Source organism: Onychomys torridus, chromosome 17 (assembly GCF_903995425.1).
Source record: "Onychomys torridus chromosome 17, mOncTor1.1, whole genome shotgun sequence".
Taxonomy (NCBI): Eukaryota; Metazoa; Chordata; class Mammalia; order Rodentia; family Cricetidae; genus Onychomys; species Onychomys torridus.
In genome coordinates, this window is record NC_050459.1 from 62803374 (window position 1) to 62816358 (window position 12985).

A 12985-nucleotide genomic window follows, 5' to 3' on the forward strand; every position below is an offset into this window, starting at 1 on the left:
AGAGATGAAAATAGGCTACAGAGAACCAGTGTTGAATATGTATATGTACAGCCCAGGATTCTGGGCGGGGCTCCACCCTGACCACGCCCCCAGCCCCTCACTGGGGATTCTAGGCGGGGCTCCACCCTGACCACGCCCCCAGCCCCTCACTGGGATTCTAGGCGGGGCTCCACCCTGACCACGCCCCCAACCCCTCACTGGGATTCTAGGCGGGGCTCCACCCTGACCACGCCCCCAGCCCCTCACTGGGGATTCTAGGCGGGGCTCCACCCTGACCACGCCCCCAGCCCCTCACTGGGATTCTAGGCGGGGCTCCACCCTGACCACGCCCCCAGCCCTCACTGGGATTCTAGGCGGGGCTCCACCCTGACCACGCCCCCAGCCCTCACTGGGGATTCTAGGCGGGGCTCCACCCTGACCACGCCCCTAGCCCCTCACTGGGGATTCTGGGCGGGGCTCCACCTCACAGCCCTGTACTATCCAGTAATACTTTCTGAAGTTGTTAAATTATTTCTGTAGTTTTTGAGACAGTGTCATGTAGCTCAATATGGCCTGGAATTCACTTTGTAGCCAAGGACAGCTCAGAACTCCTGGTCCTCCTGCCTCAGTTTCTAGAGTTCAGGGATGTTAGTCAAAGGTCATAGTGGCTCCTTTCACATTGTTTATCCTACTGCTCAGAAGGTGCAGTAGGATGATTGCTTTGCATTCCAGGACCATGCATAGTATGCGAGACTACATACCATGTCTCAAAATAGACATACAAATAAATAAATAAAAATAAAAGTCAAACCACACATGGTGGCGCACACCTTCAGTCCCTGCAGAGGCAGGCGGAGCTCTGTGAGTTCGAGGCCAGCCTGGTCTACAGAGTGAGTTTCAGGACAGCCAGGGCTCCACAGAGAAACCTGTCTCAAAAAACCCAAAACTAAATAAATAAAAAGTCAAGCTGGGTCTGGTTGTGTAAACCTGTAAGTCCAGCACTTGGAAGGCAGAGGTTTGCAAGTTCGAGGCCCGTCTGGACCATATAGCGCGTTCCAGGACAGCCAGGGCTACAGGTGATGCCCCGTCTCAATAAATAAATACAAGAACAGCGAAGGCTCTGACCCATCTGAAGGTCGGCTGCAGCCACGCGTGTCTCCAAGGGTCACACCTGGTTTTTTAAGAGTGGGGACAGGTGAGGTCCAGCCTGGGCAAGGACGCGGCAGCCAAAGGCCAGTGGCCGGGTCAGAATCTGTCAGGGCGTCTCCAGTGCCCTGCGGCGGTGTTGGCGCGCCCCCTGGCGGCCAGTGTGGCGCCCGCGGCGGGACCGCGCCCCTCCGGCGCCCCCTGCTGCCGAGGTCACGGCCGCACAGCGGCCTTCACAGCAACTGCCCCTGCCCTGCTCCTTGACCCCCGTGGCCTCTGGTGGCCTTAGCCCTCTGTCCTCAGCCATCACTTGGTCCCTCCCTGTGTCACTCGGTCGGTCTCCATCTCCGCAGGCGCAGAGCATCGCCTATGAAGTGGTGTCGGAGCTGCAGGCCCAGCAGGAGGAGCTGGAGGCGCGCCTGGCCTCCCTGGAGAGCCGCCTGGACGCCCTGGGCGCCTCTCTGCAGGCCCTGCCGGGCCTCGTCGCCCAAGCCATATGCCCTCTGCCACCGCCCTGGCCTGGCCACCCGGCCCCGGCCACCCAGAGCCCATTAGGCCACTGTCTGCCCGCCATGGGGTCGGACTGCAGGTGACTGCTGCCGGTCACCAGACTGCTGAATCTTGGCCATCCTGTGGCCACGGCCGGCTCCTCGCCATTCCGGACCACCAGACCTCTGGGTTCGCAACCTAGGAGCAGCTGCGCAGAGAGAGCTGGCATTCACTCCCCTGAGCCTGGACCGTGGGATCTGGATGGCCCCCTTGGCTGTCCCAAGCCCCCGGAGGGCAAGGAGTAGCAGCATTTCTAAGTAAATCAGGAGCTACCAACCTGCTTTCTGTTCACATGGCAGAGGGGACCGTGAGCATCTCCCCAGAGGAGGTGGATGCCCCAGCCTGAGGGTTCCTGGATGGTGGGCCACACTGCCCGTTCATTGAGTACCTGTTATATACAATGCCTTTTCTTCAGGATCTTATCAGAGAGGTGAGGCCACTTGCCTGCAGACACACAGCAAAGGGTAGATAGATTCCACTCGCTGGTCCTGAGGTCAAAGTGAGGGCATGTGGGAGGGTAAGACTTGGAGGTAGTGGGAGGCCAGGGTCCTTCCAGGCTTTGGGCACTTGGGGCACACTGGGATCCCTGACAGGGAAGGCTGGCCAGTCAGGACCCACTGTGGAGCCTGATAAGCCACCTGGTCTTGGGAGATGGTGGGCCTGTGGCTGGCTGCCCGGCTTGGACCCCACAACAAGATTGTGGGGAAGAGCTGTTGGGTGGAACTGGGCTCCACTCCCCTGCTGCAGTGGGCGTGTGTCCCAGGGAGAGGCAGGCCTAGCCAGCCCCTCCCCAGAGCCAGGCGGTGGGTGCTCCCTCCTGAGATTGCCCATGAGGGCCTGGGGGACATGGTCTCATCCTGTCCCCTGTAGGCGGCGACTGGGGTCAAACAGACCTGGAGAAATAAACAGGGCGGGTTGGTGGCAGGCCTTTAATCCCTACACTTGCGGGGAAAGGCGGGTGGAGTGCTGTGCGTTCCATAGCTGCACAGGAGACCTGGGGGGGGGCAGCAAAAATAAACAAGGCTGGAGGCGACCTGGACCCCTCGGTGGTGACATTTGGGCGTGGAGGAGAGACCGGCAGTTGCTCAGACTCTGCACGTACAAAGGTTCGGGGCAGGACCCGAGGTGGGGGCGTCGCGGGGGGCGGGGCGGGGCAGAGGAGTCCCCCAGTAAGAGCGAGCTGGGGCAGGAAGGCGGGACGCGGGCGCTGCTGGCAGAGGCGGGGCGCCCTAGGCAGCGGACACTCGGGAAGCTGAGGCAGGGGGATTGCCAGCAGGCACACGGCTGTCTTCCCAGACCGGGGAGCCTGAGGCAGGAGGATAGTTCACAGTAGTTTGAGGGTAGCCTGGGCTACAAGAGACTGTCCCAGAAAGCAGGGCTGCCGGCGTGGGGTCTCCGGAGGGACGCCCGCCCGTCCTGGGGAGTCGTGCTCAGATTGCGTCCCCACTTCAGGCCTACGACGACCCAGACGTAGAGGTCACACGGGATGGAAGTGGGGCTTCCGGCCCCGTGCGGGCTCCGGGAACCCGAGTGGGTCCAGGTGTGGGGTCCCAATTCCCAAAGAAGCCGCTTGTCTCCGCGCACCCAGAACCCTGCCTCAGTTTGCCTTCAGTGTCCGCTGCTCTGGGTCTTTCCCTGGGGTTGGGGAGGGTCTGGTGGTGTTTGTGGGTAGGATGGGGACGTCTCCCACTGGAGAGGAGACCGTGGGGGTCGGCCTGCGATGAGCCAGCCTGGGGTCCCCCGTGGAGTTCCCGCTCCAGCGCCTGCGCCTCTCTGGGCTCCAGGCCCCTCACGCACCGAGCCGAACCCGGCCTCGGTGTGCCCGACCCGGAGATGGGCGGGCAGAAGCGGAGGCTGCGCTTTCATCCCGGCCGAGCAGGTCGGTCTGTGGGAACCAAGGGGAGCGCTGGCGCCACCCAGACTTCCCGGGAGAGGTGGCGGCGTGTGGCCGTCCCGGTGCAGCGGCCTGGGGGTCGTGGGGACCCGGCGTGGGCGCCGCGCGGCTGCAGGACTCGGGCCTCGTCCACCAGGGCACTCCCTGAGCCTCTCCTGCTGCTCGCTCGTGGGGAAACGCAGGCTCCGAGACGGGCGCAGTGGAGCCCGAACCCAGTGTCAGCGCGTCTCGGGGGCCCGAGCCGCGTGCAGGCGCTCCACACGCCGCCTCTGCGGGCGGACGGGGTCCCCAGCTGTCGGGCGCCGCGCTGGGGCGACAGCACGCCGGAGGCTGACACGGGCTGTCCCGACAAACAAGACGAAAACACGGTGGCAGCTGCCGAGCTGTGTGCCTCAGGCCTGGCCCCATTTCTGGGCCTCAGTTTCCCCGCTGACTCCGTGTCTGCGAGACTCGCCGCCCACCGAGGCGCTGCGAAGAACCCCGCCCGGCGAGGCCACGCCCCTCCGTGCTATTGGTGAACATTGTTCCGGTGGGCGAGGCTTCCTCAGGGCCACGCCCCCCGACGCTGCAGGCCGGGGGGCGGGCTTTCCTCAGACCACGCCCCCCGCATACGCTATTGGCGGAATCCCTGGAGGAACTTTTGGCCTAGTTCCCCAGAGCCAGGCTTTCCAGGCCCCGCCTCCTCGCCGCGCTATTGGTGGAGTCTGTTCCGGGAGGCGCGGCTTTCGCCTCAGGCCATTCCTTCGCCGCGCTATTGGCCCAATCCGTCCTAGGGGGCGAGGCTTTCTGTCTCGGGACCCGCCCCTACTGGTGTTTTTGACGGAGCCTCTTCCGGTAGGCGCGGCCTTCCCCTCAGGCCCCGCCCCCGCCCCGCCATATAAGAGCGACGCAGCCGCGGGTCCTGCGCGGTCTTCGGGTCCTGCGGGCCGGCGTCTTCGCGGGCGCAGTTCGAACCTGCTGCGCTCCCGGACTCTCCGCGTTCCCTGTCGCGCGTTCGAGCCCCGGGTCGGCCTGCTTTGGGGTTCGCGCCCGTCAGCGCGATGCTGTTCGACAAGGTGAAGGCCTTCGTGGTACAGCTGGACGGGCCGCGCGCGGGCACCGAGCCTGTGTTCCACGGAGGCCAGGCCGTGGCGGGCCGGGTGCTGCTGGAGCTGGCGGGCGCGGCGCGCGTGGGCGCGCTCAGGCTGCGCGCTCGGGGCCGCGCGCGCGCGCACTGGACGGAGTCGCGCAGCGCGGGCTCCAGCACGGCGTACACTCAGAGTTACAGCGAGCGCGTGGAAGTCGTGAACCACCGCGCCACGCTGCTCGCGCCAGGTACGGGCGGAGGACCCCGGGCGCCCCGCGCGCAGCCCGGCCGCGCCCGCTAAGTCGGTGTCTTGCTCCTAGACTCGGGGGACATCGCCACGCTGCCCGCCGGACGCCACGAGTTTCCCTTCAGCTTCCAGCTGCCCGCGTAAGCCCCGCGGTCGCCCGCCGCCGGCTCTGCGCCCCCCGGGACGCCCCACCGCGTGCCTCCGTCCCCACCCTGAACCCCACTCTCGCCACCCCAGCTCCCTGGTGACATCCTTCGAGGGCAAGCATGGCAGCGTCCGCTACTCCATCAAAGCCACCCTGCACCGGCCCTGGGTCCCCGCGCGCCGCGCCCGGAAGGTGTTCACCGTCATCGAGCCGGTGGACATCAACACGCCCGCCCTGCTGGTATGTGGCTGCCCCGCGGGCCGGGGTGCGGTCCTACCCGGCCTCGGATGGCCTCCGGAGCTGGGGGTTAGTGGTGCGCGGAACCTGCCGTAGCGGGTGCACACCCCGAGGCCCCTGCCGTGCACACCCCGAGGCCCCTGCCGTGCACACCCCGAGGCCCCTGCCGCGGGCTCTGGGCGAGCGTCTTGCCCTCCCTCGGCCTCCGGAGCCCCATTAGCAAATAGGGCGCACGGGGCTTGCAGGGTGTTGTGGTAGTGGTTTTGAGGTTTGTTCCTCTCTCTCCCTTTCCTTCTTAGCGTGCCCAGGCCTCTGTGTAGCCCTGCTGGCCTGCAGAGGTCCGCGGCGGGATGGGAGGTGTGCGCACACACCTCTTCTTGTCTTTGCTCTTTTATTCATCTCTCTGTTTCTTGAGACAAGGTCACGTTTTGTAGGGGTGGCTGGCCTAGGACGGGCGCCAATCCCCCTGCCTCAGCTTCTTCCTGAGACTGGGGTCCCTTTGACATAGAAGCTCCAAGTGACCCTCGGTGTCCCCACAGGAGCCGCAGGCTGGCGCCCGGGAGAAGGTGGCCCGGTCCTGGTACTGCACCCGGGGCCTTGTATCCCTCTCAGCCAAGATCGACCGCAAGGGCTACACCCCAGGTAACAGGTGGGGCCGGCCGCTGCTGGAGCGGGAAGTTAGCGATGGGGAAACTGAGGCAAGCTGCCCCGTGCTGCAGGCGAGGTCATCCCCATCTTCGCGGAGATTGGCAATGGCTCCACCAGAGCTGTGCAGCCCCGCGCCGCCCTCGTGCAGACGCAGACCTTCATGGCCCGAGGCGCACACAAGCAGAAGCGGGCTGTGGTGGCCAGTGTGGACGGGGAGCCCGTGGGCCCTGGTCACCGCGCGCTGTGGCCCGGCCGTGAGCTGCGCATCCCGCCGGTGGGCCCGTCCATCCTGCACTGCCGCGTGCTCAGTGTGGACTACTCGCTCAAGGTACCCAGCCAGCTGCCCTACACCCCACTGTTCCAGCCAGGGTGGGGGCGCAGGTGGGTCAGTCCGCATCCGCTGCTCCCGCAGGTCTGCGTGGACATCCCAGGCTCTTCGAAGCTGCTGCTGGAGCTGCCACTGGTGATCGGCACTGTCCCCCTGCACCCCCTGGGCAGCCGCTCGGCCAGCGTGGGCAGCCGCTCCGCCAGCTTCCTGCAAAACTGGGGCCTGTGCGCCCGGATGGAGCGGCCAGAGGGTGAGCTCTGCCAGCGCCAAGGACGCGGGTGGGCAGAGCCACGTCCAAGGCCCCTCCCTCCAGTCCTGGGGTCTCTGTGCGAGCACCCCAGCACCTCTGCACACCGAGGCCAACTTCCACTACTTAATAATTCAGAAGCCAGGCAGGGCTTAGGAGACCCAGCCTCTAAAGCCACGCCACGTGGCGTCCCGGCCTTTAAAGCCATGCAGCAACCGAGACACTTGTGTGTGGACCTGTTGTCACTGTGCGCCCTCTGCACTGAGATCCTGTCTCAAAAAACAAAAGGAAGCAATAGTCAAAACCAAAATGGGTCCCAGATCCCAGCTGAGGCAGGAGGATTGCTACAAGTTGGAGGTCAGCCTGGGCAGCAGTGGCACTGTCCCTAGGGGAAAGGTCCAGTTATAATCATGTCACCGCCAGGGGTTCCCCAAAGCCAGCCCCAGAGCCTCACCGTCCGGTCTCTCCCCTCCAGCGCCCCCTGAGTACTCAGAGGTGGTGGGGGAGAGCCAGCCGCAAGCTGCCTCACGGGACCCCTTCCCCGGCCTGTGCGACCCGGGGGTGACCCTGGAAGGACCCTACTTTGCCTGTCTCCAGGAGTTCCGCTACTGCCCGCCTCCACTGTACTCTGAGGTATGCTCCTGCACCCTCTCTAGCTTCCGTGGGGTACTTGGTGGGTCAGAAAGCTGATAAGCCAGCAGGGTCCCTGGGGAGGCTGAGGCAGCAGGGTCACAAGATTCAGGCCAGCCTGGGCTACATAGCAGGCCTAGCCTCAGATAGAAAACGAACTCCTACTCCTATGCCTCACACCCTCCTGGTGACCCCTGACGGCTGTTCCCTGAGCTGGCGTGGGGTTGGGGCTGGCAGGGTGGACAGCTTGGCTCACTGGGAACCCTGTCTGTCAGGAGGATCCTAACCCACTCTCAGAGGCTGTGAGGCCGCGCTGCATGACCTGCTGATGTATGAATCGACACCTCGGTACCAGGTTCAAGATTCTCCGGCCACTGCAGTTGGCAGTTGGTTTTGCAGAAAACAGTGAGGCGAGTGTCTTCTGACCTCGCACAGCACTGAGGAGCAGCACGTGACTTCTGTGGACTGGCTGTCCCCCGAGCCTTCCTGGTCTCTGCGATTGACCAGTGCTAGATTCCCTAGAGGACGGCAATCTGGGAGAGGCGAATCCAGGGGCAAATACCAGAGGGGAGGCAGAAGGCTTCCAGGGGGCATTTCAGCTGAGGCTTTGGCGTTTGAACAGAAGCTCGGCAAGCAGACAAGACAGAGGAGATGGTTGGAGCACAGAGCACCCACCGCCTCCATCTTAGGGTGGGGAGCCCAGGTGTGCAGGTCTTAAACGTGACCACACCAAGGTGAGCAGGACAGACGGCCCAGGGACAGACATGTAAGGGAAGTCAGTGAGGGTCCAGGGGCTCCGGCTTTTGAGGACTGGTGAGTCCAGCACTGTGTGTGTGATGTGCCACTGAGGCTCAAGCTTTGCTCAGGGTCCGGATCCAGACATGGTGGCCTGGTGGGACCAAAGGGAGACGGGAGCTAGGCAAGCCCCGCATCACAGCCTGCCGGGGATCTGCCATTCTCGTGTCTGAAGAATCCACCACCTTTTGTACATTACAGATGAGCATATAAAAGTGGGAGAGACTGAGTCTATTTTGTCCACGGTGCAGCCCTGACCCTGACTGGGCCTTACCTGGGCCTGCTCACACGCCTCCTGCCTCTGCCCACCAGCTCCGCATGCTACTTGTTTTTAAAGATACATCTGTTGTTTTACTGCACCGGGGCTCACAGAGGCGGGAAGGGGGCCTCAGGGCCAGGAACCCAGCTTCAGTTGTGAGCCCTGGTGGGTGCTGAGGACCAGACTGGGCCTCTGAGATCGGTGCCCTTTATCGTCTGACCTCTGTGTTTGCCTTTCTAAGGTTTTCAGAGTGTAACTTCCCTGCCTTGGGTGTGGTGTCTGCACCGCACAGCCGTGAGCACTTAGGAAGTCGAGGCAGGAGGCTACCTAGTGAGGCTGTAGCAATAATAACATCCATTCCATTAATTATTATTTAAGCCCATCTCTGGGGAGCAGAGGGTCTCTGGGAATCCCAGACCCGTGGGGCCCCCGGGGTCACACAGACGCCCCAGGGGGACAGCCGCGGGGGCCGTCCCCACCAGACCCCAGGCCCATCACGTGGTCGGGGCCCCTTCCAGCTGCGCTGAGCTGCAGTCTGTCCCGGGAGAGGACGGGCAGTTCCAGGGCGACACCTGAGCCTCACGGAAGGTTTTCGGGGAGGGGTGAGAGGAGCGGGGACCACAGCCGCCTCCCACCTCGAGGCTTCACCCTGCGGCCGCAGGATCCGGGGCCGCCTCCCCGCACCTGCTCCCGGGACCCCTTGATTGACTGGCCAGGGCTCAGCGTCAAGCCCCAGGCCCCCTTCTCTGCCCGCCCGGGGTGACAGGCACGCAGGGCGCAGACACTTGTTCCGCACGCTGGCAGCTGGCCCGGCCGGGCGGCCGTTCAGGAATCTGCCCACGGCCGCCCTCGCCGTCTCGCTGTGTCTCCCCGGGCACATTCTGTCCGGAGCAGGAAGCCCTGGGGTGCCGGGGAGGGGGCTGCTGTCCTGCCGGGCTCTGGTTACAGGACACCCTGTCCCCACCTCCCGCCAGCGCAGCCTCCAGCGTCCCCTCCCAGCTCCGGTGATTTCCCCGAGGAGGCAGCGCGCCCCCAACCCCAGGGCCTTTGCACCTGCTCCGCGGCCGCTCTGACTCCTCGGCCCCCAGGCCCCGGGGTTTGTTTTCATTTTTGTTTGCTTTTGAGACGTCTCGTGTAGCCCAGGCTGGCCTCGGACTCCTGACCCCCTGCCTCCACCTGTCATGACAGGCTGCACGGTTTATGTGTTCCTGGGTGCTGGGCCAGCGCTCTGCCCGCCGAGTCCCAGCCCTGACCCCTCCGCCTCGTTTGTGATGTCGAGGGAAGTCCCAGAAGCGCCGAGGAGGAAGCGGTGCCGGCCTGGGGCGCGCGGTGCCGGCCTGGGGCGCGCGGTGCGGGGGACACAGGGCCTGAAGAGAGCAATCCCCTGCAGGGAGACGGCCGGGGCACCAGGAGGGGGGGGGTCTGCCCTCCCGCCAGCCCGCCCCACTTCCGGGCTCCACGTGACCAGGTCCCACCAAGCCGGTAGGGCGGGGTCTCGGGGATGGGGACGGGAGGGGCTCTGTCTGCGGGGTCCTAGAAAGAGGAAAGACGTTGGAGTTGGGGTTTGGATGGATGACGAGGAGTTCGCGGGGGAGGGTGTTCCAGCCGCAGGGAACAGCCTGCGCAGTCCAGGGCAGACAGCAGGCCGCAAGAGCTGGTGCTCCCTCAGCTGTGAACTCTGGCCCAGGGCAAGATCAGGGGTCAGCTCTGGACTCCTGCCCTCCGGACCAAGCGGGCGGGCTACTGTGGGCCTTGGGCTCTTCCCTGGGCACTGTGGTCGGGCCGGGGGTGCTGCCGGGTGCAGGGCTGCCTGAGGAACGCCAGAGCCCTAGAAGAACAGGCTGTTCCCTGCGTGGGCAAAACAAAAAGCCGTGGTGGAGTGGGGTCAGGGCACAGGGGCTCTGTACTCCTGCGGCCCTGCCGCTTCCTGGGGCCCGGGGACCCGCCCAGCCCCATGCACAGGCCCTAGATCCCGTTTGGCCACGTCCCTTTCCAGGGCCTTCGTCTTTTTTTCTTTTCTTTGTTTGTTTTTCGAGACAGGGTTTCTCTGTGTAGTTTTGCGCCTGTCCTGGATCTCACTCTGTAGCCCAGGCTGGCCTCGAACTCAGAGATCCGCCTGCCTCTGCCTCCCGAGTGCTGGGATTACAGGCATGCGCCACCACCGCCTGGCCAGGATGCCTCATTCTTGCTGGCACACTTCCACGAAACCTTCAAAATCCCCCTATACCCTTTTCTCTACCACACTGGGCTTGGCTTCCTGCCTGCCTCTCCCAGCCCCACCTCTGTCCAGCCTGGTTCTGCCCCACACAGGCTCAGGGTGTTTGTGTCTTGTCCGGGTGGGTCACTGTTCCTCCATCCTGGGGCGGGGGGACCAGCAGGACAGAGGAAGGGCGCCAGGGCCAGGTTTCTACCACATAATTAGCTGTTTCGTTTATTTGTTGAGACAGTGGGCTTGCCTGGAGCTCGTGGTGGATCTCCTGCCTCAGCCTGCGGAGGGCTGGGCTCTGGGGCCAATGTGGGAAGTTGTTGATCTTGAGAATTCAGCGCTTCCACGTCATCGCGGCAGGGGGCCAGCGCCGGCCCTGGCGGAAGCCCAATCCCACCTTGACCCTGCCGCTGCCCCCAGGGGACAGTGTTTACCAAGTATCAAATGACAGGCGGCTGAGCCTGACTGGGTCACAGGAGTGACGCTGGAGCGGGCCGGTAGTGCCAGCAGACATCTGTGCTGATGGTGAAACCCAGCCGCTGCTGGCCCGCCCGGCCAGGTCGGCTGCCAGCTGCCCGGTCCGGTGGAGAGGACGTGTGATGGAGCTGGTGGTGCTCTGCTGGGGTCCAGCCTTGTCTGCCATCTGGCTGTGCTACCGTGGGCAGTTCTCAGCCTCCCTGGGCCTTGGCTTTCTCACTGGCGTGTGGAAGTGAGTCGAGTCTACCCACCAAACGCAGGCTTGCAGCTGACTCCATTTCAGATGAACCCAAGACTTTCTTTTCCTTCTTTTTTCCTCCTGTTTGAGACAGTGTTTCACTGTGTGACTGAGGGTGGCCTGAAACTCCCAATCCTCCTGCCTCAGCCTTGCTGGATCAAGGTGTTGCAGAGAACGTGCCTGGGGGAGATGACCTGGCTGGGGCATTGCAGCCTCTGCAACCCCAGGACATTTGCATGCTGAGTGCTTCCCATCAACAGGCAAGAAGGGGCCGTGAAATGGCTCAGCAGCCAAGCCTGAGGACCTGAGTTCCATCCCTGGGACCCCCATGACCTCTGACCTGCACATGAGCAGCAAGGCATGTGCAGTCCCTACCACCTAGACAAAATAAATAAATATAATAAATTATAAAATAATTTTAGGAACATATTCAGAGGCAGTATAAACACACACAACTTAGTCAAGTCCTGCCAAAGGGACACACCTGGGTAGGGACCCTTCCAGAGGCAACAGGGCCCCAGGCAGGTCCTGGGGTTGTAGAGGCCAAGATGGCTTGGGGAGCTGTGTTCCAGCCTCAGTGGTGCTCAGGGGCAGAGACCTGGCTTCCATCCACTGATCCAAAAATGAAAAAATAAAGAAGAAAAACCTCATGGTTTGGAAACTCAAGCTGGAGGTCACGGTGGCAGCTCTCCATAGCAACCGGTGCCTGTGGGCGGGGCGGTGCACAGAGCTCCCCAGGGACTGGATGCCCTGCAAACCCAGGCATGCCTCAGTTTCCTCCCCCCCTCCCACTGTGGGGACAATGAGCTCTCTGGCCTGGGTTTGGGTAGGTGACAAAGTTGGGGAGCAACACAGTTGCTCTCTCTTTTGTTTGCTTAGGGTTTTGTTACTTTTTGTTTTGAGACAGTGTCTCATGTAGCCCAGGCTGGCCTCAAACTCACAGAGATCCATCTGCCTCTGCCTCCAGGGTGCTGGGATTAAGTAATTTATTAATGGGATCAAATAATGATAATTATTATCATTACTATTGCAACAGAGTCTCACTATGTAACCCAGGTTGGCTTCTAATTCATAGCAGTCCCCCTGCCTCAGCCTCCCAAGTGATCAGACCCAGGTGCAGTTGCCATGCTTCAGGCTGTGACGGGTTAGCACTAGGGCCAGGTTGTTGTTGTGGATCTGGGGCTGGCTAGTGGATCAGAGCACGTTCCTGGCTTCTGGACATGCCTGGAATTTTCTGTGACTCCAAAAGGTTCAGAATTACCTTGAGGATCCAAGCTAGGCTGGGGCCCAGGGAGATCCCAAGTCTGTCCCAGAGACACCAGGAGCACAATGGGGGCAGGATGGGCCTGTCCAGGTGGACACTGTGTGGCCTGGAGGACCAGGCAGTGTACAGAAGAGCCTCATACAGCGTGTGCACTGGGTCCTGCTCCTGCCCACGTGGAGGCCGGGACCTGTGTGGCCATGCTCTGGGAAGGTGTGGGTGAAGGCTTTGGTTGTTGCAGGGAGGTGGGAGCTGAGGGCCTGTGGCCTTCGGGATGCCATGATTGAGAAAAAGAGGAGGAGGAAGGAAGGGACTTGACTATTTGAAATATTCAGTGTTTAAATTACACTTTAGTTTTACTTGTTCACTTGTGGGGTGAAGCCCCAGAACACACAGCTGAGATCAGGGACAGCTTACTGGAGTCAGCTCTTGCCCTAATCCCTGGGGGTCCCAGGGATGGAACCCAGGTCCTCAGGCTGGGCAGGAAGCGGCCATATTGTCAGCCTGGGACTTGCTTTTTATTCCTACATCACCAGAGAAGTCTATCATCAAACCAGGAAAAATTCCATTCTCTACCCAGGCATGGAGGCCTGTCATCATATGGGAGACCGAGGCAGGGGGATGGCTGTGAGT

The 12985-nt window shown here is 62.6% G+C and overlaps 1 protein-coding gene across 2 annotated transcripts; it reads left to right on the forward strand.

Moving 5' to 3' along the window:
* The first annotated feature begins 4140 nt into the window (after nt 1-4140).
* Arrdc2 (arrestin domain containing 2) lies at nt 4141-8149 on the forward strand. 2 transcript variants are annotated; one of them, XM_036166421.1, is made up of 8 exons: nt 4141-4882; nt 4955-5021; nt 5119-5266; nt 5803-5905; nt 5983-6239; nt 6324-6489; nt 6962-7119; nt 7395-8149. In XM_036166421.1, exons 1-8 carry the CDS (start codon nt 4609-4611, stop codon nt 7443-7445), a joined length of 1224 nt encoding a protein of 407 aa, XP_036022314.1. In that variant the 5' UTR covers nt 4141-4608; the 3' UTR covers nt 7446-8149. The 2 variants fall into 2 exon arrangements, with proteins under 2 accessions (XP_036022314.1, XP_036022313.1); XM_036166420.1 differs by having other exon boundaries at nt 4218-4882; nt 7392-8149.
* The last annotated feature ends 4836 nt before the right edge of the window (nt 8150-12985 follow it).

Coding starts and splice junctions, on each gene's coding strand:
- Arrdc2 (XM_036166420.1), top strand. CDS start 4,609: ATGCTGTTCGACAAGGTGAAGGCCTTCGTGGTACAGCTGGACGGGCCG. Junction 5,267..5,802: donor TCAACACGCCCGCCCTGCTG/GTATGTGGCTGC, acceptor GTGTCCCCACAG/GAGCCGCAGGCTGGCGCCCG. Junction 6,490..6,961: donor CCGGATGGAGCGGCCAGAGG/GTGAGCTCTGCC, acceptor TCTCCCCTCCAG/CGCCCCCTGAGTACTCAGAG.